General features: G+C 45.2%; 1 protein-coding gene across 10 annotated transcripts; it reads left to right on the forward strand.

The window, feature by feature from the left end:
* Window positions 1–88: 88 nt before the first annotated feature.
* Window positions 89–27,268, forward strand: AP2M1 (adaptor related protein complex 2 subunit mu 1). Of its 10 annotated transcripts, XM_015637564.2 has the most exons (15): window positions 173–191; window positions 1,057–1,125; window positions 10,618–10,730; window positions 14,353–14,358; window positions 16,103–16,368; window positions 17,750–17,832; window positions 20,760–20,765; window positions 21,325–21,460; window positions 21,554–21,695; window positions 22,381–22,392; window positions 24,002–24,121; window positions 24,640–24,775; window positions 25,491–25,588; window positions 25,732–25,843; window positions 26,153–26,616. In XM_015637564.2, the coding sequence occupies exons 3-15, from the start codon at window positions 10,657–10,659 to the stop codon at window positions 26,285–26,287; spliced, it is 1,326 nt and encodes a 441-aa protein (XP_015493050.1). In that variant the 5' UTR covers window positions 173–191; window positions 1,057–1,125; window positions 10,618–10,656; the 3' UTR covers window positions 26,288–26,616. The 10 variants fall into 10 exon arrangements, with proteins under 10 accessions (XP_015493052.1, XP_015493056.1, XP_015493055.1 ...); XM_015637566.2 differs by lacking the exon at window positions 1,057–1,125 and having other exon boundaries at window positions 89–191; window positions 26,153–27,268; XM_015637565.2 differs by lacking the exons at window positions 173–191; window positions 1,057–1,125 and adding an exon at window positions 9,852–9,873.
* Window positions 27,269–27,292: the final 24 nt, after the last annotated feature.

A 27,292-nucleotide genomic window follows, 5' to 3' on the forward strand; every position in this document is an offset into this window, starting at 1 on the left:
CCTGCGCGGAAATAGAATTCCCGCCCCCGCCGCGCTGCCCCCCCAAGGAAGCGCACGCGCAGTGGAGAGGCGCGGGCGGGGCGCGCGCGCGGCGTCTCTGCAGTGCGCGGGGGGGCGCGGGGTGAGGGGGGGCGGCGCCGCCATCTTGGGCGCGGGGCGGCGAGCAGCAGCGGCGGCGGTGGCAGTGGCAGGTGAGGCGTCCTGGCCCAAGCTCCGTGCACCGCCGGGCTACGCGGTCCTCGTCCCTCTTCCGGGCGGCTTCCTGCGGTCGGGCTCGCTCTGCGGCCGCACCCGGGCGGTGGCCGAGCTGCTGCGGGTGGCGGCTCTCTGGGCGCTGGTTGGGGTCTGCAGGCCCAGGGGTGGGGAGGAGGCTGCAGGGTGAGGTGTCCTGCCCGCTGCCCTTGGGAGGGACGCGAGAGTGCCCCTGGAGCCGGGAGGGAGGGAGAGAAGCAGGGCCGCCCGGGAGGGCTTTTTCTGAGCTTCCTCTGAGGGGGTGCTGGGTGACCCCATCATTCATGCTCAGGGGGATTATTAACAGCTGTTAATTACTCCTCTTGCTGGAATACCTGTGTGGCAGCCCTGCGGTGCTGTACCGGGGGAGGGTGGGGAGGGGATCGGGCTGTATATGGCATAGGAAGGCCGGTACCGATGCGTCAGGTCATCCTGAGCAAAGGTTTTTTTCAGTCGGATCGGGCTGGAACTTCACCGAAAATTATCTGCATGTATTACTGATCCAAACGTGAATTAGCTGGGTCATAGCTTGCATTCTGCTTCCTCCGTGGAAAACCTGCTGAGGCAGAACGCAGCGCTGCTGATGCCGAACTGCTTATTCTGAGGCTTAAAGCAGGCTCCTGTCCAGCGGCTCTTCTGGATGCATTTCCACATCCATTCTTCCCAGGACTAGGTTTTTGGATTCAGTAAAACTGCAAGAAGCGCAGCCTGTGTTTATCACCCAGTCCAGCTGACTTCTTTCCCCACTGGGAAATGACTTGCTTTTGATCTAGTGTTCTCTCCATAAGCTGTGTGAGTCCATGATCTGTTTTCTGCTTGCTTTAGTATGACAAAGCTGCTATCAAGTTTTAGCCTCAGGCTGCCAAAATCTGAGCCTGGAACTTGCCCAGATAGGTGAGTCTGGATGGCTTCTGTGGCTTGGAAGTCTCGGTATTGCAGGCTTCTAACTGTATATGGGCTCGTGTGGTGTTTGGTTGGGCAATATTGACTTCAATGCTGTCAGAGCTCTAGCTGCTGTTTTTTCCTATAGTAAAAGCTGTGTGTGTCCCTGTGAGTTTTGCTTGGAGGGACAATCTCAGATCTGAAGAGATGCTGACAAACTGTCTACTTCCATATTTTTCCTGTCAGAAGGGAGGCATAACTCCTCTTCCGTAGGAAATGCCATCTTACTGACATCTAGTGACAAAGATACCTGGTGTTCTTTGGGCTGCAGAGTGGCCATGTTCCAGGGAGAGCACTGGGATGTGTGAAGGGTGTCATGGCCGGCTGCTTCCTCATCCCAAAAGAGCACAGTCCTGGCGTTTGGAGAATGGATTCTTGAGGCTGTAAAGGGTTACATCTTGAGTTCTTTGAAACACGGGAGACTGGACATGCATTCTTGCTTGCTTGCTTGATACTATCTCTTTCCTTTTTTTTTTTGTGGAACAGGAACAGTCACTAAACAAAACAGGCTTTATAAAGAAACTTCCTGTAACCCTAGTTAAACTTTTCTTGCTTCATCCCTGCATCAAAAAAAGGTAAAGCTAAGACTGTCTTTTGCAGAACAATGTCTTGCACTGGTTTTCTAAGCTTATTCTACTGAAGACCATTAGAGTATTTAAAGGCTGTTCCTGGGGCCAACTGGAGGATGGCCTGTGGTGCCAAAATATAATTGGTTTGTGAGGCAGAGTCTGCTTCTTTCCTTTAGTGAGTGACCTACTGAGTCAAAAGTTACTGGCAAGTCATATATGATTTTGATCTTCGCAGGAGGTTGGCAGCTCAGCTAAAAACTGAGGCACAGAATGTGAAATGCAGTTATCTGCTCCTCCAGTAAGAGTAGTGAGAGAAAAGCTGACACATCAGGGCACCTAGACCATTAGTGGTCTTCAGAATACAAGCTCTTACTCAAACTCCACTCTGTGCCTCTAACCTCTTCTGTTAGAAGACACATAGGAAGCAAATCACTTTTTCAGGTTTCTAGCTCAAGAGTAAAAAGCAAGTAGTTCAAACTGACTTTAGAAATGCTTTGGTAGAACAGGTAGAAATAGAAAAAGGCATGGGGACTGTTCACATCAGGTTGGGCTCAAAATATGGCAGAGAGGTATATTAAATGCTGTACCTGTGATGTTTTACTGGAGTAAGGGAGCTTCTTATGTTTCCCTGTGTCAGTATTTATCTCTTATTACTCTTCAGTCTGGCTGCATGCAGTATGGCATGAAGAAGTGGGCTGTAGGAAGAGAGCCTGGTAAGAGAACGTGCTTCTCTTCCTGCCCACTGGTTATGGGGATTTATGGGATTGTGTTTAAAATAGGAACAGTTTCTCTGAAACTGATGGGTTTATCTCAGGAGCTCTTTAGCTCAGGGTATGCCCCTTAAGTAAATTATGCAGCCTGTCGTCCCCAGGATGAGGTGATAGCAGCTACTCTTGTTTAAAACAAGTGCAGCCCATGACCTCCTGGAAGGTGGCTAATGCAGCCCTCTAAGCAAAGCTTAGATGCTCAGATTAGCTGGTGGGGTGATGGCATTGTTTTGAGCCTTAATCTTTTGGGTTGATAATGGCTAGTACTAGCTGAAAGGATGATTGTTTTTCCAACAACTTCACTTTGCCAGAGCAGCTTGACTAATCCACCTCCTGCTTGAACTACTGTCACTTGTCCAAGATCATACTGATTTCTGGAATGCAGAAATGGCTGCATTTGGTGATTTGCCTTCAGTACCTCTCCTGCTTTCTTCCTGGATGAGAACTCAGCAGCTAATGTACCTTGAACTGCTTAGTTAGATAAGCTCATTAATGCACAGAAGTCTTACTTACTGTTAAGTCAGAACCCAAACTGTCTTTTAATAGACTACTGAAGGGGTTGGTTGCTTTACACCAGCCTATTAACTGACTTGTGATTGCTGTTTCCTGGATGTGCTCTGTAGATTACAGAAATCAGCATTCCTGTTTGCATTCAAACAAAGTGATGTCTATGCTGTAGGAAACTTCTGGCCCCATAATGGGAGTGACAAAGTCCAAGTAGCTGGGTCTTGGGCTGACTACTGATCAACTTGTGTTTATTTGTACCCTGTCCTGGATGGTACAGGAAACTCAGTGAAGCTCATGGCATGTCTCACAGTAGGGCTGTGGCCAAAAGGGCTCTGCGGGTGAGCGGTAGTCCTGATATCTGCTCATCCAGCCTCAGTCAATGGCTGGTTGAAGCCACCTGTGGTGCCAGACTTTTCAGGACAGGTATCTCTGTGGTAAGAATATCACCCACTCAGCTGGCTTGGGAAAATACAGCTGATCCCAAAGCTGCCCCCTAAAATGAGTGGACAGATGTGCTCGCTGGTGATGCTGCTGGTACTCATCAAATCCTGGCACAGTTGGGGTGATAATGTGAAACTGTAGTTATGTTGTTATGGGCAGCCTAAGAACTGCTGCAGTCACATTGCTCCTGAGCAGTCATTCTTGACCTGCTGTGTCACCACTGTACCTCTGAAGAGAGGATACAGAGGATTTGCTGAGCAGATGCCATGAGAGCAAACAGGCCTGGCTCAAGAGTTCAACTTCTGTCTATAGGCTTAGAGAAGCTGTCATGGAAGGATACAAAGAAATGTGTTTGTGCTTTCCTAAGGCTGAAATACCAGTATATACCCAAAATTTATGGTGAATCTGGTATCATTAGGCTGTAGGCACATTACGTTGCTAGTGACACATTTCATCCAGAGAGTTCCTGATCCTTCAGGAGCTAGAACCATTACTTCTTGCCTTGCATGTGAAACTGGAATTAGTGCAGCCATGTTCCTTTTACCACTGAAGAAAACTGACTAAAAGTTAACTGTTTTTCCTAAGCAAATTTGAGCAGATCAGCTTGTTTGTTTTCACTTGTGCAAATACAGTTACAAAAGGCACAGAACTGTGTTCCAAAGTTTATGGTGTAGGTTGAAGTCACTGTCTCTCTTGGTGCAGGGAAGAGTTAATAATTTGTATGGTTTCATATGAAGGACCTCAGATTATGGTACAAAGGTATTGGAGAAAATAACTCATTTGATTTAGGCTACAATTCAGCTTAGTCTTTCATACCCTAATGACTGATACTGCAGTTGTGTCTTACTGCTGGTGTGATGCTGTGGCTTCTCAATTAGAGAGACCGTGGAAGGCTGCGCTGAACAGAAACTGCAGCATTGGTACTGCGTGCTGTGGTGGTTCTGAAAGAGTTGATGCAGATAAACAGCTGCAGAAGGAACAAACTGTGCTGGTTAGTTGATTCCTAACATGTGCCTTGTTTAGTCCAAGAAAGCTCCATGCTGTGTGTTGTTCATTTTTCTATAGCTATTATAAGTCAGAATTGATGAAGAGGAAATGGAAGAGGAAGTCTGGGCTCTCTCCTGCTGCAGGAGGGACATGCTGGATCTCCACTTGATAAGTGCAGGTTTAGTGCCTCATCTCACTAGGTAACTCCCAGTCCAGCCACTTGTTGCATCCCATCATGTGTGAAACTGACAGTCCAGCATCAGGATCCTGCTGCCTGAGCTTGTGCTCCTGACTTCACCCATCCATTCCAAGTAGGAGTCACTGAAAGGATGGAATCTGACTTTTGGAGTCACCACCTGTTTTTACATCAGACCTAATAAACAGAGCATTTTCCATCTATGATAGAATCAGCAGGCAAAAGCAGTTTTTCAGATATTCTGCTTTATTGTGTCTTTATCTTTCTCTGGAGTTGCTTGGTTATGGTCTGCAGCTCACCTGCTACAGACTGACTTCTGGGACTTCATCCAGCATGTCCTGGTGGTTTGAGAGAGGGTTATTTATTGCATATACCCTTTGCAGAGTGGGAGCACTGAGACATGATTTGAGGCAAGTATGTGTGATTCTTAGGAAAGTGCATGTTACTGTGTAGGCCCAGCTAATCCTCCTGCTTTTCTGTTATGCAACTACTGAAATGCATTAAAATCTTTATCCCAGCCTTGTTTTTACACATATACTTTTTTTTTTTTTTTGTAGCTGGCTGTCTTAATAATGTAACTTTGCCACAATTTCTCTAAAGGTATATTTTAATGCTCTTAATCTTCACTTGGACAAAAAGGCATTCTGAAAAGTCATTTCCATGTCATTTTAACTCCTGGTGGGTTTATAAGCATGTATACAAGTTGTGGTCTGTCTATGATGTTCTTCATGCTCTTTTTCTGTTTATAGGTTGAAATGGATGTATATGGGGATGTGAGCACTTGACAGGAGGGTAGGAAGCCTACTGACCTTTGGTATTTGTAGGAGCTGCATTCAGATGTTACATCTACCCCAGTAGCTGCTTGAAGAATGCAAAGTGTGTTGGGAGAGGGCTGTTGTTCCTAAATTGAGGTGGTTACTCACCAACTGGTGTGAATTCAGCATACATGTGGATTATCCCTGTACCTTAACTAGAATAAATCCATCCATACTGTAAGTAGAAAACAGGGCTGTAAGCTACCGCTGTGGAGCAGGTTGCCATATGTTCGAGCCAGTGAAACAGAAGGAGTGGAGCTGCAAAGCTCTGAAAATGCAGTTGATGGATCATTAACCCAAAGGTTTCAGCTAGAGTCATCCCAGTTTCCAGGCACTTGGTGGTAAACAGTTGAAGAAATGGTGGGCTTTGCTCTTAAACTGTGTCTGACAGTGAGATATTAGGCTGAGGAAACTCAGAAACAGTGTAGAGCAAGCTCCCTAGAAAAGGCTGACTGGAGAGCAGCAGAATGAGTCATTGAAAGCTGATTGAGCAATGCTTTCTGAGTCATGTCGCTAATGCACAGGGAGCAGATGAACCCATCTCCTATGCTGGAGTTTTATTCTGAGGCCTTCTGATTCCAGCAGCCATGAGTCACTGAATATCAGTCTCAAATTAATTTCAGCCCTCTTCTCTGCAGTTCTTAACCACTGAAAGTACTAGGATCTTTCACTTCCATGCTTGATCTGTAAAGAAAACTATTAATTATTTTAAAAATATGTGGAAGATTGTGCTGTGTCTGAGCTGTACCACTAAAATCCTCATTCTGGTTAGAATGTAACCTTGAAATAGTTGAAAGGAGTATCTGTGAAACTTGGAACACAGAGGAGGATCAAAACAAAGCAGGCTTGTTTTCACTGCAGCCACTTCAAGGAGAGCAATTGTCATCTTGAAGAGCCATTCTTCTTGCTGAGCTTTAAGCAACTTTCTTTTGCATTCTGTCCTTTGTATAGCTTTCTTGTCTGTTCATAGATCTCTGGGCTACTTACTCCACCTCTTGAGTTTCCAGCTGCATGGACATGCTTCCATTAGCTGATGGAAGTAATTCTGTCATGGAGAAGAGGGAGTGTAGTCACTCTGATCTTGTGTCTTGGAGGGATGTAATGCAAGGTTTGAACAAAAGACTGGAATGTTGTCCATGTTCCCTGAACCCCCATCATGGGCAAGCTTGGTGAAGGCTGACAGAGAGCAGCCCTGAACCAAACTGAACTTGCTATAAGTTGTGTTGATGCCACTGTGCTGTCTATGCTTGTGATGCCTGGAACTCTTCAGGATGCTGAACTGCAGAAGTTGAACAGACAAGGGAGATTTGCTTATAAATGTGTTAAAACATCTTGCATAGTTGATACCTCCTTGTTCTCTGATGCCATTAGATGGGAGTGCAGCCAGAGTTTGATACTGCATGCGTCCCTCAGCTACTGCAAAGAACTGACTGATGGCTGGTACAGTTGGGTAGGTCATCTAAAACCCTTCCCTTAGTCACCGGGTTTAGCCCATGTGATTTTGCTGGTACCTGGGAAGACTTCACCAATTGTCTAACACAAATCATTAGGTAAATTGTACTTAAATGTGAATTCAGGTTTAATTTTTAAAGCTGTAGAATTGTGGGTTCTTTCAAACTTGAGGAGAATCATAACTCGTATGGAGGCATTCTGCTGCTACATGTGAAATGATGCTTGTACATGTCTCAGGTATGTATGGTTGGTTGCCCTTATAAAACAAACTATCAGAATGGTCCTGACCCTGTGGCCAAATTCGCAGTAGTAGGGAAAAGTACAAGCTCAGGTGTTAACCAGGGCCTCTTGTAGCACAGAGCCAGCCCCTTTCTGACTTTGAGCAATTTCGTTATTGAGTTGTTTCACCAGTGTAGTACAGCAAGCACACATCAGCTGGTTGGTGGCAGATCTCTGCATACTTCTGTTTTGTACCATACAAGAATTTACAATAAGAGCACTCCTGGTCAGTAGTTGTGGCAGTGGGATGTGTGTAGATATGAGAGTATTCAGAGTAGTAAGGGTAAAGTGGACCAAAAAGGTGCAGATGGGACTACAAAATGAAACTCTAAATCCAAAATACACAATTGTACAACAGTGCATATAGGAGGTGTGTGGATGAAGTAGCAGAAGCAGTTCTGGCTTCACCTGTATCTCTGCAGTATGAGCCAATGCAGCTCTTAAATGTGCCAGTGAAGATGGAACCAGGAGCTAACTTTATATGGGCAATCTAAACTTGAACTCCTCCTGGGATATTTTGTATAAAGAGGAAGCCTAGCATACCATTGCATTGATGAAGAATTTTTGAAGACTAAAAGCCTTTGAATCATGATCCGTCTACTCTCCATCAAACATGCTTTTATTAACATGTAAAATGAGGAAGCAGCGGACTCCGTTGCCTGGTACTGTGATGCAATTAAAAATGCTGATTTTTTTGCCTGTAACTTCAGCAAATCTGTTACAGAATGTGTTCTAACCTAACATACAAGAAAGCATGGCATCATTGTTTCAGTCAACATTTAAAGTTTGTAGATCTTCCTAAGAGAAGGCTTTTAATTTCCAATGCAAAGTTTGATCAGCAATCTTCTATGTGTTTTATAGTAATGCAGTAAATATTCAAATCAAGGCTTTTTCAAAAAGTGATTGGCTTGTCATGCTGGCAAAAGGCTTTGTCTTGTGTATGCTGCATGTCTGATCCTGTTGCTCATCAAAGCAGACATTTCCTTTCTACTAAAAATAGTGAAACAAATAACTTAAGCAGCATTAAAACCCAAGAGGGAGATTATTTTTTTTTTTTTTTAAGACTAGGATGTGCTTTCTAGGATTTTTCTGGAAAGGGTTTGTAGGATTCTTATGATCCAGCTTTGACCAGTTGCATAAGCTTCCAGGAAGCTGCTCTATACAATGCAATTCTTAAAGAGAATGCAGGAACTCTTCACCTTTGATTGCAATAGTCCATATCTGAATGTGGAAGCCAGCACTGTAGAAGTCTGAAAGCACATGCTTGTTTCTTATCTGGAGTGAGAAAACTAGTAAATAGGAAAGAATTTTCAAGAGTGAGCAACAAGTTGCTTTCACTGCCATAATGTTTCTCCTTTTTTTTCATTTTTTGGCCTGTGTCAATGACCTTGTAAATGTTCCAGCATCTCCCTGTCTTGTTGGGCAGCTGCATCCAGTTCTCCATGTTTTGGGTTTCAGCCCTGTACGTTACCTCTCCGTGTCCTTTTCATGCCTGTGAGGGCTGTGTGTGCTTTGTGTGAGTAGTTGTGAGTCTGTGGTACAGCCACTTCCTTAAGTCTGAGAAATTGGGTTTGTTCGGTTGACCAGTGGGATTGTCTTGGGCTGTGGGAATGCTGATGTTGCTGCCCCTACAGTTTGTAGCCTTGGTCATGAAATAGCAAGCAGACATAAAAGGCTTTTCCCACTCTAACTACATGGGAATCTTGGAGCTGCCTATGCCTATAGGTTTGGTTACAGAGACTTAGAAGTAAATTAAATACTTGTATCCCAAAGTTATAAAGTGTTACAGTTGGGAATGGAAGAAAAACATATTTGAAAACCTGTTCTGTGCTAATTGGAGTCTTAGACATGACAATATGTTTGTGACAGTGCCACAGGAAGCCACTGACAAATGGCAGAAGACAGCCTGTTAGTAGCCGGAGATACTTGACCAGCAGAATGGGGGAATAAAAGCCACAAAGGTCACTACTGAGCTTTGGGAAAACTACTTGTCTCTTTCTGTTTTGACTTAGCTGACTTTTGGGCTCTTCTTTCCCCTTGTAATAAGCAGCCATCTGGAAGCTGAAGACCTGTAGCAGAGAAGTATGAGTAGTGTTATTCTTTGAGTACTCACTAGATGTAGCTAAAAATGTTGGTGTAAAGGTTTAGGAAGGCTGAAGTTTCTTTTTTGTCTTGCTGAAATTTAAAGTAGTGCCTGCAGTGTAAACCTTGGTTTAGCACAGAACTCACATCTGCTGTACTTCCTTCAGATGGCAGCTACTGTATTTTATTCGGTGTAACTTCTAGAGGATACATTACTCTTGATAATCCAGAAGTCCTTTAGTCCCTCTGATGTGTGTATTGGTTTTGTGTTCTCTTTTTTTCCTGACCTTTGAGGTGATCCAAGGCTGGGTCACTTTAACGTTGTCATTGCAGCGTTTCTGAGCAGGCACATATCAGTTCATTGTCAGCATCTGTCTCTAGGTTGGCCTTTCCCTATCCTCTTCATCCAGCCCAGACTAGTGGGTGTAGGCTAACCCACCCAAAGAGCAGCGTGGAGATGGTTGTTATCTAATGCTTTGCAGTGCCCAAGCTAAGCAGTTCCTGTGTGATCACCCCAAGGCCTGCCCTGTTAGAGTTGCAGTTCTCTTCTGGGGACTAAGCCAACCAAGCAGTTGCTGCTTGTGTGTGTTATGACTTTGACCTAAGTGAGTAAGAGTGCCTAAAACTCCAGGAATGGGATCTGGTGAATTAGCTGTATAATATATTTTTTAAAGTCTTCTGTATCAGTAATGTCTACCCTATTAATAATATCTAATGTCTTTGGAGAGAGTTTTGTAGCTCTTTCCAAAGCAATGTTCCTTCGAAGAAAGAGAAAATTAGTAGTTTAGGAGGGTAACTTCTGAGGGACTGTCTTCCAGTTCAAGTGGGTCATGATTGAGGTATTCCAGTGGTACCTTGTGGCCAAATGGCTCTCAGTTTGAATTCTGAAGTGCAACTTGATATGGCTGCTAGGGATTAGCAAAGGCTCTTACACTGATGTGTAAAAACTGTGTAAAAGTGGTACTGAACAGAAATGTACTTGCTGGGAACCCCCTGTCATGTGGTGATAGGCTTGGTGACACATGAGACATTTGTATGACCTGCATGTAAAAAGACTTAGGAATTTGTGTCTGATTAATTTTGCATCTGATTTGTATCTCAGTAGTTAGGGAGATAGACACTTTATAGTAGAAGCGAGGGGTCTGATTTGCTTGTAGTTCCAGGCCTGTGTTCTTTCTCACATTCAAGAGGTATGTTTTGGATACTTTGTCCTTGAGGCTTAACCTGTCCATACTGCTTTTTGGAATGAGAAGTAAGACAGCTTCTATTTCAGTGCCAATTTTAAGCTTTAGTCCTGGCTGCAAATTGTTTCTATACAGCCTACTTATATATGCTCTTACTTGCTTTAGGTATTAAGCAACATGGGAAGTGAAGACTAAAGTTCCATCATGATCGGAGGCTTGTTCATCTATAATCACAAAGGAGAGGTTTTAATCTCTCGTGTCTACCGGGATGACATCGGGTAAGTGCTTCTGTTGCATCCCCAGTTTTTGCATTTTTGTCTCATTTTGGTGCAGTAAACAACCCAGAGCTGCTTTGTTCTGCATTAGCTGTGCATGCATGTAAGACTGCAACTCAACTTGCTGCTCTAGGCTTAGCTTAGAAAAAAGTTTAAGCCCTGGTCACCTACACTGAAGGATGGCTTGCAGCCAAACCTGGGACTTTGTTTTGGATGGTAGGGATCTGGCCACTATACCAAATGCTTCAGCAGCATGGACTGCCACTGTGGGAGCTACCTCAGTGTAATCACTAAAACTTTACAGGAGCAGTAATGGGAGAACTGTCTGCCACACACTATAGCCAGGGCTTTGAATTAGTTTCAGGCACTGATGTCTAACATCAAGTGCAGGCATGCAGGAGACTGTGGTCTTGGAAAGTTTTATCTGCAAGCAGTCTCATAGCAACCATGGCTGTACTACTACAGCTGACTTTCTGTCCCCCAGCTTTGTATGGCAGCCTTGTGTGAAAAGCTTATATTCATTGGGTAACTAAAGTTGTGAGAAGCCTTGAAGACCTTCAGTAGATTGTAGGTGTCTTGTTGCACTTCCCCCAAGTGTTATGATGCTCACTTAGACTAGATCTGTGCAACCCTTAGGCTGCTAGTTTCCAGAAGGTATCTTACTAAAAATATGGTGTCTTGTAGGCAGTGGATAGTGCTGTAGGGAGCTCTAAGTGATGGTGCTGCTTGGGCTGAAAACCTTGAATTTAAGGATTTTGTGCAGAACAGTACTCTTTCTAGTGGGTTTTCATTAGTGCCAGGCATTAGGTGGAAGTTATTAACCTGGCAGTTAAGACAGAGCTGATGGAGGCAGAGCTGTGGTAGGTGCTAATTCAAAGTTCAGTGAGAGAGAGCCTTCAGGCCAATTTAGGGGAAAGTAGTTTGTACCAGGTCTCCACAATAATCAGTGGCAGGATGTGCTGCAGAATAACTTGTTGCTATAAATTACAAAAAACTGTCAAGCCAGTCTGCCTTCAGACTACTCTGGTCTGAAGAGTATAGCCCTTCTGGTTATGGATTGTCTAGTGGAGGTTACAAGTTGAGGTAGAACTAGTAGCTGGTCAAGGCTTGTACTGTTTCATCAAGTGAGCAGTCAATACAGTGTCTGTAATGAGGCTTCACCTAATGAGCTTTTGAGTCTCTTGGCTTTTTCTAGGTCAGCTAAGGTGAAGTAGCTGTTCTAAGGTTGACTGAGTTATTCCAGGACTTCCACACATAGCTGAGTAGCTGTTCTAAGGTTGACTGAGTTATTTCAGGACTTCCACACATAGCTAAGCCAAGGAAGCATTGTATTTCTCAAGCAGAAAGCCAGTGGCTATGATGCTTTGCCTCTTCTGTACAAACTCTCATAAGTCTTCAGTACTTCTTAGCTGAAGCTCTTCAGAGCAATTCCTATGACAGGACTGACTTTGTAAAGCTGGTATCACAGTGACTGAGCCAAGCCAGTCTGGATTATAGGTAACTTTGGAGAATATTTCAGGTGGGGGCTAGGGACACTTTCACTGCAGTTTCTGGCAAAAATATTTTTTTGTGGTTTGCAAACTTGAAAAACTTACAAGATTGTTCTCAAACTGATGTTTATTCAAGAAGGCCTTTTGATTTAAATGACATTATGGCTGTGGAGATGCAAACTGGGGAGCAAAGTAGGTATTTTTAATATGACTTTCTATTGCTTTTTATCTTGGCTCATTTCTCTTACAGAGTGAGTGCCTTATGTTCAGTACGTGATAAAGTACTTCCTGCTGCCTGGCCAGACAAAGCTAGAAAATGAGATTTCCTGCCTGATCCTATCTTTTTCATTTGGCAGAGTGCCGAAATATTCCCATGTTTTCTCTAGGACTTGAGGAGTTGCTGTTCCTTTCAGTGAAATTATCCGTGCAGTTCTTGTGAAAGTGTCAGTCTTGTGACTTAGGTGGAGCTGGTGTTGGCTGTTAACCTAACTTGCTCCCCAAGGTACTGTATTTCTTCTCAAACAGGCCTTCAGTGCTGGTTTGGATTTTTTTTTTAAACATGTAGCCTTACAGAAAAATTTGTTATAAAATGGCTATGTCTCATGTTGTGGTGAGAAACTTAGAGTCTTTCAATTTCCTAGCCTGAATATTAGCATTAATGCCAGGTCTGCTTAAAATTTTTAATATCCTAACCCTCAGTGGGAGGTAAGGAAAGTAATAGCCATCTTACCGTAGTTTGTACTCAATGCTGTAGGAGTTCTGTCTCTAACCAAACAGCTGAGTGATAGACCTATAGCATACTATACACTTCTTAGTTCCTAAGCAAAAGTGCTGAGGGCTGAACCCACCCTGCTTGTTAGGAGGAAGTTGGAAACTATGTAAATGCTCCGTCTTCATGTGTGATTGACCCATAAGACTCCTTAGTCTTGGCCATTGCCTTTGGCATTCTGAAGCCTCAGTTTCTAAGCTGGGGGATATTAAAGGTCATCTGTGGTTATGAGAACACCTCCCCTTGCACAGTTAAGGGCCTTAAAAAGCACATACTAGCTCAGATGTAATGACCAAAGTGATGAACAACGAGGATATCCTTCTTTTGACTCCATTAAAGGCAGAAGTATCACAAAACTTGAACTTTCTTTGCTTGCAACTTAGAATGGCTTTGGTGCATGTAGCGCATCTGTCCATACAGCAGCTAGCTGCATGTATAAGCAGCCTTATGAAAAAAAAAAAAAAAAGACAAAACACCATGCATATAATTCAGGTTACCATGGAGGGTTCTGCTGTAATTTTTGAGTACCTTGTTCTTCAGTGACTTAGTTGTTGGAGAACCTACCTGCATTTAAGAATGCAGCTCTGTAATAAAACTTAAGCTATTTGAAACTGAGCAGCTTACATGACAAATTGCATGCACTTTAAATGTAATAGGTGTTTGGTTTCTGAGCTTCTAATACATCACGTCAGCTTCGTGGCTCTTGATCCTTAAGGAAAAAGTGCAAGCTGGATAGAGCAGTGTCTGAATCTGCAGGATGTGCCCTATCTCTCCAGATGTGCTCCAGCTCTATCAAACTTGCTGTATTTCCTGTTGGCTGGACCAAACCAGAAAGCATCAACCCAAATACCTTCAAATGAGGAATACTGTCATAGAAATTCCCACCCAGACTTGTAGCCCTGTCCTGAGGCAGACTGGGAAGAAGATACTGGATACTGTGTGGTCCCCAGGTGATGCCTCTGATTGAGGTTTTGGGGTTTCTCCACAACAAGGCCTGCTACCTATATTAGCAGAGCAGACTGGGTATCACTGTTGTGATACAGGTGCAGCTCACCTGGAATAAATGCCAGTTAGCCCTAAAGTTCAGCCAAACGCAAACCTGTCCATGCTGACAGCCTGACTGTGGCATGTCAGTGTTGTACTTTGCGAGGGCTTCATTGCTGCTGTAGCTTGTTACTGTCCATCCAATATCACGTTGGCCTTTTGTGCCAAGGAGCAGGGGGTGGGGGTGCTGATTGGTCTCTTCTTATCTCTTTGGATTCATTGTGCCTTGTGTGTGTGTTTCTAACCCTTTCTCTTGTTGCTGTCACTCCTCCTTTCTCCGCTGGCGCCATTTCTGTCCATCCCATCTCATTGGCTGCTGTAGCAATAGGTAAGAGACGCGTGGTAGGCCATGACTGGCACTGCACAGTGGGCACCTGGTGTGCTAGCAAAGCCTCCCTGACCTGAGGCTTCTCCTGTAGTGTGCACCAGTCTGGTGACTGGTTCTGGTGCTACTTTTAGTGGGTTAGAATTGTGGCCAGGAGGGCTAATGCTCCAGAATAAGCTGAATTTTTCTGTGCAAGGCTTTTGGAGGGGAGGATTTGGGCTTTTAGATATTGTTATTTTGTAGTAGATTAAATTACTTTCTTATGGAAAAACTAAAGTAGAAATGAAATATTAATTTAACTCCAACTTGCAAACTTTCTGGAGTAGTAAAACCTGAGAAGTATGCAAAAGCCAGAATTTTGCTTATGGGGGAGCGTGTTTATTGGTGAAACTTCTACGTATGTCCCCAGACCTTCAAGGACCAAACACCTGCTGTGGTAGCATATGTTTCTTTGAATATCCTTTGTTTTCTAACTTGGAGCTGTGTGTTGGATTGTTGACATGCCTCAGTGCTTACAAGCATTTGTATGCCTGTATCCTTGCTTGCAAGGATGATATTACTGTCTGCTCTCAAACATGTTTCTGCATAATCAGTACCATGGCCTTGATGGTGCAGTCAGACCCCCTGTTCTACAGAGTGTCTGAGAGTATGAGTAATAAAGCACGACTAAATGAGTCTTGGCTTTGTGCGTAGACTGTTGCTTTAAGTTTGGTCATGTCATACAAGGCACTTGGGCTTCCTTCCTGTATTCGCAGGATTGGTGGATTTAATTTGGGAAGTTTATTCTGACTTGCAGTTACAGGATAAGGAGACCAGCGTGCAAGAGCTGGCATCCAGTATGTCACTTGGAATCCTTGTGTAACGAGGAGGATTTTTTCCCCCTGTTACTAGTGTATAGACAGTTTGGATTAAAGAGGACAGCACCTATGGGCAGCTTGCACAGCACTTTTTCAGCGCTGGGCAGAACCCTTGGCTGTAAATGGTCCCGGACCATGCGCTGACACGTTGCACTGTGGGGACTCTTTGAGTGCAAGACACCTGTTCTGAAGCAGAGCAGTATTGAGGTGATGTGGAACTGGAAAGTTAACGGTGATACTAATCCTCCTGCTGCTTTGAGCCTGCCCTCCGAGGTGTTTGGGGTATGGAGGTGAGCTGGATCTGAGAACTAAAGCTCCCTTCTGGAGTGTACCTGGGCACTGACATCTCTTGGGTGGCCCAGGCCAATTTTGCTGTTTTTTCCTTGGTTGTATGTCTGGGAGAAACTGCCATTGACACATAATCTTGGGAGACTACAGCTTGCTTCGGGGCAGGAGTGTGAAGGCCTGGGCATGCAGAATAGACGATAATTAGGTGTTTGGTCAAAACTGGACTCTTTGATCCATATGTTGCTAATGTGTTTGTTTCCAGATATGACAATCAATTGAGAGTCCTGTCAAAATTAATTGAAGGGAAAGTTTCTTTGTCATCTTACTCCAGATGGAGGTTTGCTTCTCCTGACTACAGTTACACTGTAGTCCAAGCTCCCTAGAGACCAGTAGCACTCTCTCTCCTTGAACTTGTACAGAATTTAGTGTCTAACTCTGCTCAGAGCCTTCACTTGTCCCTCTTAGAGACATCCCCAGGCACCCTCCCTAGGTGAGCTTGGTGTGTGTAGTTCAGTGTCTGACCGTAACGGCGTGAGCAGAACTGTGCAGCCAGCTGGTTTCACATTTGCCATGCTGACTCGTATTTGGTGGTGCTCTCGTAGGCGCAATGCCGTGGACGCGTTCCGCGTCAATGTCATCCACGCACGGCAGCAGGTGCGCTCGCCTGTCACCAACATCGCCCGCACAAGTTTCTTCCATGTCAAGCGCTCCAACATCTGGCTGGCTGCTGTCACCAAGCAGAATGTCAACGCTGCCATGGTATTCGAGTTTCTTTACAAGATGTGTGACGTGATGACTGCCTACTTCGGGAAGATCAGTGAGGAGAACATAAAGAACAACTTTGTGCTGATCTACGAGCTGCTGGATGGTGAGATGTTTCCCCTATATATTGTGGCCTATTGCACTTGGTCATTCTGAAATCCTTAGCTTAGTATGATGTAGTAACAATCCTTGAAGTATTTTTAACATGTGTGGCAGAGTTCAGAATTACTTGTTCAGCTTTCTAACGCCACCTGTACTTGCAAATGTGAATGGTACATCAAGCCCATAACCTTGTCCTGATTCTCTTCCCTGAAATGTTGGGATCTGTGCACTTGTACAACAGACAGCTGGTACTGGAGCTCAGCTTCTGAGGGGATCCTGTGTAGATGTCAGGCTTTCCTTACCCCAGGGTATACAGTGAGGACTGTCAGTAGCACCTCTAAGGCCAGCTGGTGCCCAGGTGGCTCTAGCAGTGTATGGAAGCAGTCACCCCAAGCTTAAGTTGACTGCCCCTATAAGTTGCCTTTTGGGCTCAATTCTGAGCTGAAGGAAATCAATAAAACCCAATGTGCTTTGTCCCAGCCCTACCCTCCCACACTGATACAGCTCCACATTTCACTACAGATGAATAATAGTGTCCCTTCAACTGCTTGTGATATTAGCCTGCTTGTGTAGGTTGCCCTTGAGCTGCTCCTGTTTCACGTGTCATAAGCATTTTGTGTTAGTTACCTTTCAGTTTGTTTTCCAGACAAGGCACCACATGTGTGTCCTGGGATTCTTAGCCAAGGGTCACAGTGACTGATGTTTTCCCTGTTCCCTCAGGGCAGACCAAGAGAATGCCCGTTCTCTGCTTTGGTCAGTCACTGCTGTCTCCTTGGAGGCACAGTGAGCTCAAACCTCCCGTGTTGCTCAGTATCATGTTAGTGGTCTTCTTTCCCCTCTAAATCTCTTGTGGATTGTTCCCTTCCTCTTTGAGGGGAGTAGGTGTGTATTGTGCACTGTGTAGTTAACATCTGTTTCCCTCCTGCACTCATTCATCCTGCAGTGCCATTACTCAGCTGTTGTTTTGGGTTTTATTACATTTTCATAAGAACAAAAATTTTTTAAAAAAGCTACAAAAATCAAATTGCTATAGTGTTGTATGAACTCTCTATTGTCCCTTGGATGTTTTTGGGAAAACTCAGTATGCCCTGTGCAGATGGCTAGGTTAGTTGATACTTCGTCCTGAGGTGTGGTTGTGTTTAAAAGCTGGCAAATTTATCACTTGCACAGCTTTCCATCACCCCTCATCTCCAAAGTATTGCTTTGGAACTCAGTGTAGGAAGAATGATTCTTTTCTCTTGGTAAGGAATGCTACAGAAACTTAGCCAGAAATTCAATGTGTAAGCAGTATATGTGCACTAGTTGCCTCTCTCCTTATAGGACAGTTGGCCTAGTTGATGTGTTTATACCTTTTAGCTCTGAACTAACCTTTTACCCTTCTATAGAAATCCTGGACTTTGGCTATCCTCAGAACTCTGAAACAGGGGCCCTGAAGACTTTCATCACTCAGCAAGGCATCAAGAGTCAGGTAATCAGAGGAATTTGGGGTACAGCGCTGCTCTGCTGGTTAGTTTTTGTTAAGCCCATTCAAGAGAGTATGATCTTAATTACCATCTAACCATTTGGACCCATGTGGAAGGGAAGGTGCCTGAATAGATTGAGAACACCCTGGCATGGTTGTATCTCAGTGGCACCTTTTTCTGAGTGTCCCTGCACTGTGTTACCTCATGTTCCCTGGTACATGATAAGATGCAGGAGGAAGAGCCTGGAGCTAGGATAATGTCAGTCCCTTGGATGTAAATATGATTGCTGACTTCAGGCTCTGCTCTGTGTCAGCTTCTGAGAGGATAAACAAATCTACCTGCCAAACTAGAAGTAGCTCTTTTGCATGTGAATCTCACTAAGCAGGTCTGTTTTCCACCAGAGCTGTCAGGATTTCATGCCTGCCTTATAATGAAGTATTCTTCAGCCTTGTGAATCTTGCTGTTAAATCAGGAAGGTCAGGTTGCTCTGTCTCTTCCTGTAACATCCTTGCAGGTCAGCGTCAGTACAGCCTGAGCTTTCTTAGGTTAGAGATGAGAATCTCTGTTGTGCTTTTAGCATTGTATTAACCCTTGCAACAAAGTTTACATGGAGTTAAAAGATAAAGACCTGTTGGGAAAAAGATGGTTAGTTGGACTGGTTTGGGGAATGTATTTAAACTAACTCTAATCCTACTCCAGGTACAGCCCTTGAAACTAGGCTTCCTGTCTCATAAGCTCATGCTTAACCTCTGAATTCAAAGAAAACTCATGGTCTGTTTCTCATGTCCCCAAGGAATATTGTCAGCCTTGTCCATATGTGCAAGTCAATAATGAGGACTTAGCCGAAAAGTTAGTCCTCTCCCCTGCATAGCAATGAGTCAGGAAAAAAAAGCTGGGAGTCTGTAGTGAGGCAGTCTGTGGCAGAGTAAAGCTTCAGCCTTAGGTACAAACAGAAGCAAAGGGCTAAACAAGAGCCTACCTGGTGACTGTTCTTGTTCAGGTTAGCAGAGGTCAGTCTCTGGAGGCTCTGTTTCAACTCAGTTCATCAGCACTGATTTCCTGAGAATTCCTTTTTAAACTTAATCTAGTAGGAAGACTAACTGCATTTTCAAGAGGAGGCAAGAGAGAAGCTGCCCCTAAGCAACATATTTCCTGCTAGAACAGCAAACTGTTTTGCAACATGGCCAGATGTGAGTGCATCCGGTCTCAGTCCCCATCACGAGTCCTAGTGTAAATCTCTGGCCTTTTGCAGTATGACAGTTTGGGCAGTCAGCACTGAAGATAGCTGAATCAGCTCCTGTTCCTAGAAAAACTCAAAACTCACCACCACCCTCACTTCCTTCCTTCCCTTGCTCTTTTTTTTGCTTTTGTTGGTTTTAACAAACTCTTGTGCTGTTTGTGTGCAAACCACTGTCACAGCATCATGCTTAATTCAACACCAGGTTTATTACTTTCCTTACAAAGAGGAGTTTGGTTTTCAGCTTTACACAAGTAAGCAGTTCTTCTGCTCAGTATTGGAATTTTGTGCAGCCCAGTTCAAAAACCAGAAGTAATCCATTGCAGGCACAGGATGGTAAGGGCACCAGTTGAAACAGTACCTGCCATGTTTCCTTGTCTGCTCTCTACTCTGGTACTTTTAGTGTTCAGCTCCTTATTGACTTAAACTTAGTGACTTACCTGTTCACACAGGTACCCAGGAACAAAATCTGGGTCTGAACAGTCTGTCATCTGTGTTCCCTATCTTTGCTTAGTTCCTGATGATGCTTTCCTTGAGCTTGCGTCCTGAGGAATTTAAGGAGCAAAATCCACTTACGGCAGACTTTCCAAACTCAACTTTTTGATTTTATTCTCAGTGAAAGATTGAAGGCATACTGAGCTGTTGTGCTCTGAATGCCCTCCCTGTATGGCTACAGTGGTTTTTCCAGGGCAGGTGATCTTGCAATTGCAAGATCTGCTTTATTCTCTTTGAAAGCATGCCTGAAACTGCTGCACAGCTTACCAAGGAATTAGCTGTGTGCTCTGGGAATGGAGTGATATGCCACACAGGTTTTAAAAGGTGTTGGTATGCAACACAGTTTTACTTCTAGTCCCTACAGTTGAAGTAGCCCACTACCATAGATCAATGTCCCTTTGGAAGACAGAGCAGTGGGTATTAAATCCACATGTTCTTCTACAGCTTGAACAAAGCATTGAACAAGGCAGTGCTTTTTTTGTGGGACAGACAAGAGAAGTACTTTGTGTACTGTATTGAGCACTTTGCTAGGCAGCTCTCAGGGGATATAAAACTGTCTCTTCAATGATATGGCAGTGGCTGTGCTTGCTCAGGAACTGACCATGTCTGTGGCAAGAGAATTTGTGAAGCTGGGATCATGCACTGCCACCCTGTGGGCCCACTGCAAGGCTGCTGTGGGAGAACCCCCTTGTGTCTTGTGGAGTTGTTGTGGTGGAAGAGCAAAATTAACAAGGATACCACTTTATACAGGACCCAAAGTGTTTGGTATTTCTCATAGTTTGGGCATCTGTGACATGGTAGACATTCAGGATTTGCATTAGGAACACCACCATGAGTCTGCTCTGTGTCAAAACATTATTGGGAGTGGTATTTTGCCTGTCTCTCCTTCTGCTCCATCTTGCATTGAGATTGTCAATAATGGGCCAAGTCTGAAAATTAATTTCACTGCTTGGAGCGCTGGGTTTCCTGCAGGGAGCTAAAGGTCAAAACCCCTCATCTTGTTTGTGCTAATTAGCTACCCAATTAACAAAGAGCTGACCTGCTTTTTTCCTGTCCTCAGGTAGCCTTAAGCCTAATCTGCCTCTTTCTCCCTTCCTCCCTTCTTTTGCTATTGACCTGCTTGCCTGTTAACCCTGTCTACACTGCACTTGCTACTATACACTTCTTGACTTTCTGCGTGTGACTGGACCCCATCTCTAGCATCAGGTAGGAAACCTCTCTGTGCCTCTCAACACAGCCCTTGGTGCTTTTCAGAGGCTTAGAGCCTGGGTGCTGTTAGATGCATTTTGGGTTACTGTTGATATGTAACTCTTATGACTGCAGTTATTAAGAAACAGGCCTTGGGGATTAGCTCTCTTGTGGCCCTGGGGTTTCATGTTGGACAATGGTGTGAACTGCTACATCAATCCGTTTTAAGCTTCTCTGCTTAATATGGATTGATGTGACAGTCTGAGACATGATTTGAATGCTATTGGTGGAGCCCATGCCTCCCTGCACTAAGAGGTAGCCTAATGGACTTGCTAACAAAAGAGAACAATGTTCCCTGCTGTTGCTATGACCAGTTCTTGGTTAGGCATAGAATTTGATGTTCTGAGGAGGGAATGACCAAATCATGTGAGGTGTGACACCTCACCTGTATCTAAATGACTAAAGCATTTATGTGTAATGGCAAGTGTTTGCTCTTAGATTCAGAGCAAGGTTTCTTAGTCTATGAATTTATTTAGAGGAATTTATTTATGTCTAAGATGTCATTTCTCCTCTTCAGACCAAGGAAGAGCAGTCCCAGATCACCAGCCAGGTGACTGGACAGATTGGATGGAGACGTGAAGGAATCAAATACCGTCGCAATGAGCTCTTTCTTGATGTGCTGGAGAGTGTGAATCTCTTAATGTCCCCACAGGGTAAGTAGGAGGTGTTGAGCTGGCATCCTTCAGCTCAGGGTTTGTGAGTGGTGACTCTTGAAAGTGTTCTAAACTCTGATCTTCTCTAACTAGGTCAGGTTTTGAGTGCCCATGTCTCTGGCAGAGTGGTGATGAAGAGTTATCTGAGTGGAATGCCAGAGTGCAAGTTTGGCATGAATGACAAGATTGTCATTGAAAAACAGGGCAAAGGGACTGCGGATGAAACGGGGAAAAGGTAAGAGGTTTGGACCTGATGACCACTTGCCACCAGGGACTTTTATGAAAGGGCAGGCCTTAATAGCTTTTCTGATCTGACAGACAAAAAGCTGGGGTTTTTTTTTTCTTCCCTTCAAATGGTACTGCTAACATTGGGTAGATCGGTTGTCATGTCCACCTGAGGGCCTCAATACAGAGGGCTTCTCTACAGTTCTTTTGACTATTAAGATTCAAACATAGTTTAAAGTGTAGAGTTATTGCACCTGAAAACGCTTCCCAAGACGGGTTTTCCTAGAATCTGTATCTTTAACAGTTTTGCTCAGTGCAGAGAATCTGAATCATAAAAACAGTAGCAGTGCTCCCAAGAAATAGTGAAAGAATCCCTCTGCCTGCTTTACCTGGACTGTTCCTACAAATCGGAACAAAAACTGGGGAAACCCCTCCTGCTGATTACAGGTGATCAATGGCTTGTGAGTAGGAGACTCATTCTTTCTGAGAGCCCAGCTACCCTCCCTCCCAGCTGCACCTCAGTCAGTACCCACACTGAAGGTGGAAACAGCTCTTAATGCCTTCTCCAGCTTTCCTGCTTGGGGTGAAGAGATAAAAAGCAAAGGGATTGCCACTTTCGTCTCACTAACCATTTGCAACTCATCTGTATTTCTCTTGGTTGTTTTGTTTTGTTGTTTTTTTTTGCTGACCCCCAGTGAATTGGGAAGGTAGATAATCTGCTTCAGCTTTGTGTGCACTCTGCTCTCCCCCTGTCTCTTGCTTTGTGTGACTTATGCATGTAACCTGGATCTCAGACACTTTCCATGGTGGTTCCTGTAAATGGAGCTGAGCTGCTGTTTGCCTTTTCTGTCAGAACCAAGCCAAGAGCTATCGCTTCACTGTCACCTTTAAGCCATCTTTCCTGAATCTGAATTGAGCTAGTAAAATGGATGAGCCTGTGATGGCTGATGAGCCCAGTGAGGATTTTCTCTAGTGAAAATATCAACTGTACAGGCCTTGAAGAGTCAGTACACTGTCCCAAAGCTTCTGTGTCAACTGCCTTTGCCAGTAAATACTCTACTTCTTTGAGTTTCAGAAGTAAGATGAACAGGGATCTTGATAGGTTCTTGCTAGCTGTGATTATCCAGTGGACATTTCCAGCTTGGAGATGTTACTCTCCAGAAGCATTTAGTTAGAGGTAACCAAAAGGGACAGCTGCTGTCAGTTGCTTTTTGGGGCCTAGCTTGTGGCAAGGCCGACCTGGAGTAATGCTGCCTGAGACCTGGAGCAGTCCTAGGCAGAGGGCTTTCCTAGCTGTTTTCCAAAGAAATACAAATTAGCTGGCTAATGTTGGTTGTCATCTGGGCAACAGATTAGGAAAGACTAACTCCTCCTTTTGAAGCACAAACCACACCACTGGTGGTAGTGTAGCTAGGCAGCCAGTCAGCCTGGTGTCAGTCTGCTTCCCTTTTTTGTAGGTAGTGGTGGTTCCTAGGGCAGCTAAACCTGCTGTAGTTCTCACACTATCTTGGCATATGGGCATGGCTGTCCTGTTGCTTCCAGCAGTTGAGGCAGCCTAGATACCATAGTAATACACTGCTGCACCTTCTCTACACTGCTGCCTTCTCTGTTGCTCCTGCCATCTGGTCCCTCTCAGTAGCTGAGGGGTTTTGGCTGGCCTAGGACCTGTATTCTCAGGAATTAGTACCTGGCACAAGTTCAGTGCTGGCAGGTTAGGCTGGTGCACCTACATAGACAGGTGGTAGCTCCTTACATTTTTAGGAGAGATGCAGACTTGTATATCACAATGTTGTGGTTTTGGCGATTTGGTTCAGAATCACCTGCTGGCAGTGTGGAAATGAACAGCTGTGAAGAGATTTCTGAACAGGAGGACTCTGAACCTGGCATTTCCTGGCTATGTGGCAGTGGGATAGCTTTGTGGACAGGAAAGTGTTTTCTCTCCTTTGAACTGTGCTGTGAGAAGACTTGGGCTAGCAGAGTTGCCTTTGCAGTACTGAGTGCTGCTGGCAGGTACACCCAAGCATTGTGTTGCTGGCTATGACAGAAAGGTACTCTTCTAAGCTCTCTCATCTTTGGGGAGAGGAGAGAGAAAATTCTTTCAAACAAGCTTCCTGAAATATGATTTTTGTATGGTAAAACAAGGAAAGTCTGAGCCAAGAGGCTGCTGTCCCCTAAATCTCTCCCTGCCTCCCCATTTCCTGGACACCTGCAATGGCAATATGCTCTGTAGAGTAGTTTCTGCCTGGACAGATTTTGACTGCACCAAGATACCAGAGCTGCAGCTTGCGCTTCTCTAACTCTGTTTTGTGTTTTTAGTGGCAAACAGTCAATTGCCATTGATGACTGCACTTTCCACCAGTGTGTGAGGCTCAGCAAGTTTGATTCTGAGAGGAGCATCAGCTTCATTCCACCAGATGGAGAATTTGAGCTCATGAGGTACTGTGGGTGAGGGGTGAACAGGCTGGTGTTGGCATCTGCTTCCTGCTACAGTAGTGTTGCTGCTCCCAGGCAGTCTTGCAGCCCTTGAGCACTTAGGAAATACATACTTACCCCACCTTTTCAGAGTGGAATCTCTAAGTTGTCCCAGAAATCCATCTGTTACAAATGTGGAAGCCCAGCTGCGTTTAGTTTTCTTTGCCACAGTCATAGTGTTGGATGTGGGTTTTCTTGCTTTTGAGCTTGCTGTATCTGTTGTTTTTAGTGTTTAACACTGGTGTCCTTGAACAAGGCTGTTGACAGGAACCAGATATAAAATTTGAGACACAAGAAGCCATTGCTGCCCTACAGCAGCACAGATCATAACTGCTGTTTTCCTCTGGGATATTTGCCTTTCTGGCTGACGTTTCTAAGCTATTTGCTATATTCAGAGAGTATCTCTTTAGGAGGGTGATACAGTTTGAGGTGTAAGGGAGTTAACTCCTCCTCAGAGTTCACTGTAGCTTCCATCCCTGCAGATACCGAACCACGAAGGACATTATCCTTCCCTTCCGTGTGATCCCACTGGTGCGGGAGGTGGGCCGGACTAAGCTGGAAGTGAAGGTGGTGATCAAATCAAATTTCAAACCTTCCTTGCTGGCCCAGAAGATAGAGGTAAGAGAAGAAGAACCAGTGGTATCTTGTGCCTAGAAATCATGCTTCTAGTTTACATCTGCTGTGGTGGAGTCCTCACAGATGAGTCTTCAAGCTTGAACAGGGCTAAAAAAGTGAACTGAGTATCTCTTAGATGTGTGGTGCTGCTGTGCTATGGGAGAGAGCTGCTGTAGAGTAGGGAGGTGGGAGCTGTTTTCATTTGCCCTGCCGCCGTGGCAGGGGCAACTCATTCCATCCCTGCAGCAACTGTTCACTTAGTTTTTCAGGCACTGTGAAAATTTCATGTTCTGTCTGCATGATCTGATGGTATGCCAGACAGGCAGCAGGCTGTGAGCTGTGAAAGACAGGCTAGGGATGGCTTTGCAGTTTAGTCCCCATCTGAGAAGGCTTACTGCTGCAAGGTTGGGCTGTCCAGAGCCTGCTGCAATGCCTGGCATCCTTCCTGAGCTCATCTTCCCAATGTAAGCCAGGATTCCTGCAGCATGGAGATCTCTGCCCTGTTCTTTAGTGACTTTTGTGTATTATGGAATTGTGAACCTGTACTTCAAAGCAAGAAACTGGAGAGGTAGCCTAGGATGCCTTGTGGTAGCTGATGTTCTCTGGGCCCTGAGCTGGGAGAGACAAGGCCCAAGGGGTCCAGGACAGACCATGTGAAACTGCTCAAAATGCCCAGGCTGCAGTCTCCTTGCCCCTGCTTACCAGACTGTGCTTCCAGGTCCGGATCCCAACACCCCTCAATACCAGTGGAGTGCAAGTCATCTGCATGAAAGGGAAGGCAAAGTACAAGGCCAGTGAGAATGCCATTGTTTGGAAGTAAGTGAGCATGTTGGGACGGGCCTGCAGGGGCAGGTCTTGGGGCGGCAGGCTCTGTGTAGTGCTCCTGTCTGCCTTGAGATTATGTAGTGAAAGGGAGCATAAACTTTGGCACCTTCTCACTTCTGGGCTTTCTCCAACAGGATAAAACGTATGGCTGGAATGAAGGAATCCCAGATCAGTGCGGAGATTGAACTGCTGCCCACCAATGACAAGAAGAAGTGGGCTCGGCCTCCCATCTCCATGAACTTTGAGGTGAGTATCTGTCTGCCTTTCAGGATACACCCAACCTTGGAGAAGCTTTGTCAGTCCCTCTTGGGAGTTACACAGGTTTGAGCATTCCCTGTGACAAGCTGACAGGTGAGGTCAGCCAGATGGCAAAGCTAATGGAAGAAAATTGCCCTTAGAGCCGCAAGAGTCTGGCACCATGCATGCAGGGAGTAGTGAAGGGAGCAGTGGCTCTTGATGTCCATTTCTAGATGCCAGGGGTCCTCTGGCATTTGTGTACGGAGAGCATCTTACCCCAATTCCAATGCTCTCTGTTGCCTTTCCCTCTCTCAATAGGTCCCATTTGCACCCTCTGGGCTGAAGGTGCGCTACCTGAAAGTCTTTGAGCCAAAGCTGAACTACAGTGACCACGATGTGATAAAATGGGTGAGGTACATCGGCAGGAGTGGGATCTACGAGACCAGATGCTAGCCCCAGCAGGCTGGCAGGCTCCCTCTTCTCCAAGCCATGCTCTGCCTCTCCTCGGTCTTCAGCTACATTCAGAGATGTCTGCCTGGCCCCTCAACGCAGATTGAAAGACCCTGTGGCTCACCCCGGGAGCGGACTCGCCTGCCCGTGTTCAGTTACCACCCACACTGCAGATGAAGTTCAGAACCCAGTCGTGCGCAGGGGTGCAATCAGCCTCCTGCTCCCTGTCCCAGGGTGGGCAAGGGCTAGTCTAACTCCCATCCTCTCGTGATCTTTCTAGGGAACGTCCACCATTAAACTCCTCTTCTGTTGGTGTCTCACTACTTGCATCATATCCTAGTATTTTTGAAGTTCTTGTGCATATGTACTCGTAGAATAGACCTAAACATAGACTGGACAAATCTGAGTTGAAGTTACCCTGGCTTCTGTACTAGCTATTGCTGTTGTGGTAGATGTTGCTGGAAAGTCTGAGATGTCTGGGGTGGTGAGTTTGTTGGGTCCCCACCACAGGAGATGGTTGGCTCACCAAATCTCACCACCACCTTATTTCTTGCAAAGTTGTCAGTATAGAGTCCTGCCGTGGGAAGGTTTGTGACCAAAAAGGATGAGGGTTTAGGCTCTTGCTGGTGTGTATGTGGGTGGCACAGCATTTCAGGTCCTTGTAGCATTTGCCCCTACCCGCTGCTGGCTTGAGCCAGTCTGTCCTTTCCAAACAAATTGGAGACATGGCCCCACTGTCCCAGGGAGTGTGGGTCAGCTGAGCTCTGTCAGGATGTGAACAGGGTCTCTCCTCGGGGATCTCAAATGCAGATGGCAGTAAGAGCCCCCTGACCCAGCTTGCCCTCTCCAAACTTCTACCAAATGCTTCTGGGTCATAGGAATGCTGCTGCAACCCACAATCCTGCTTCTGGTAGTGTGGTCTCCATTTTGTACACTTTGTGATTTGTCCAGCTCTGAATCTAATAAAGTATGTAGAATGGAGAAGGCTGCCTGCGCTGCTGTTTGGGA

The sequence above is a fragment of the Parus major genome, chromosome 9 (genome assembly GCF_001522545.3).
Source record: "Parus major isolate Abel chromosome 9, Parus_major1.1, whole genome shotgun sequence".
NCBI lineage: Eukaryota > Metazoa > Chordata > Aves > Passeriformes > Paridae > Parus > Parus major.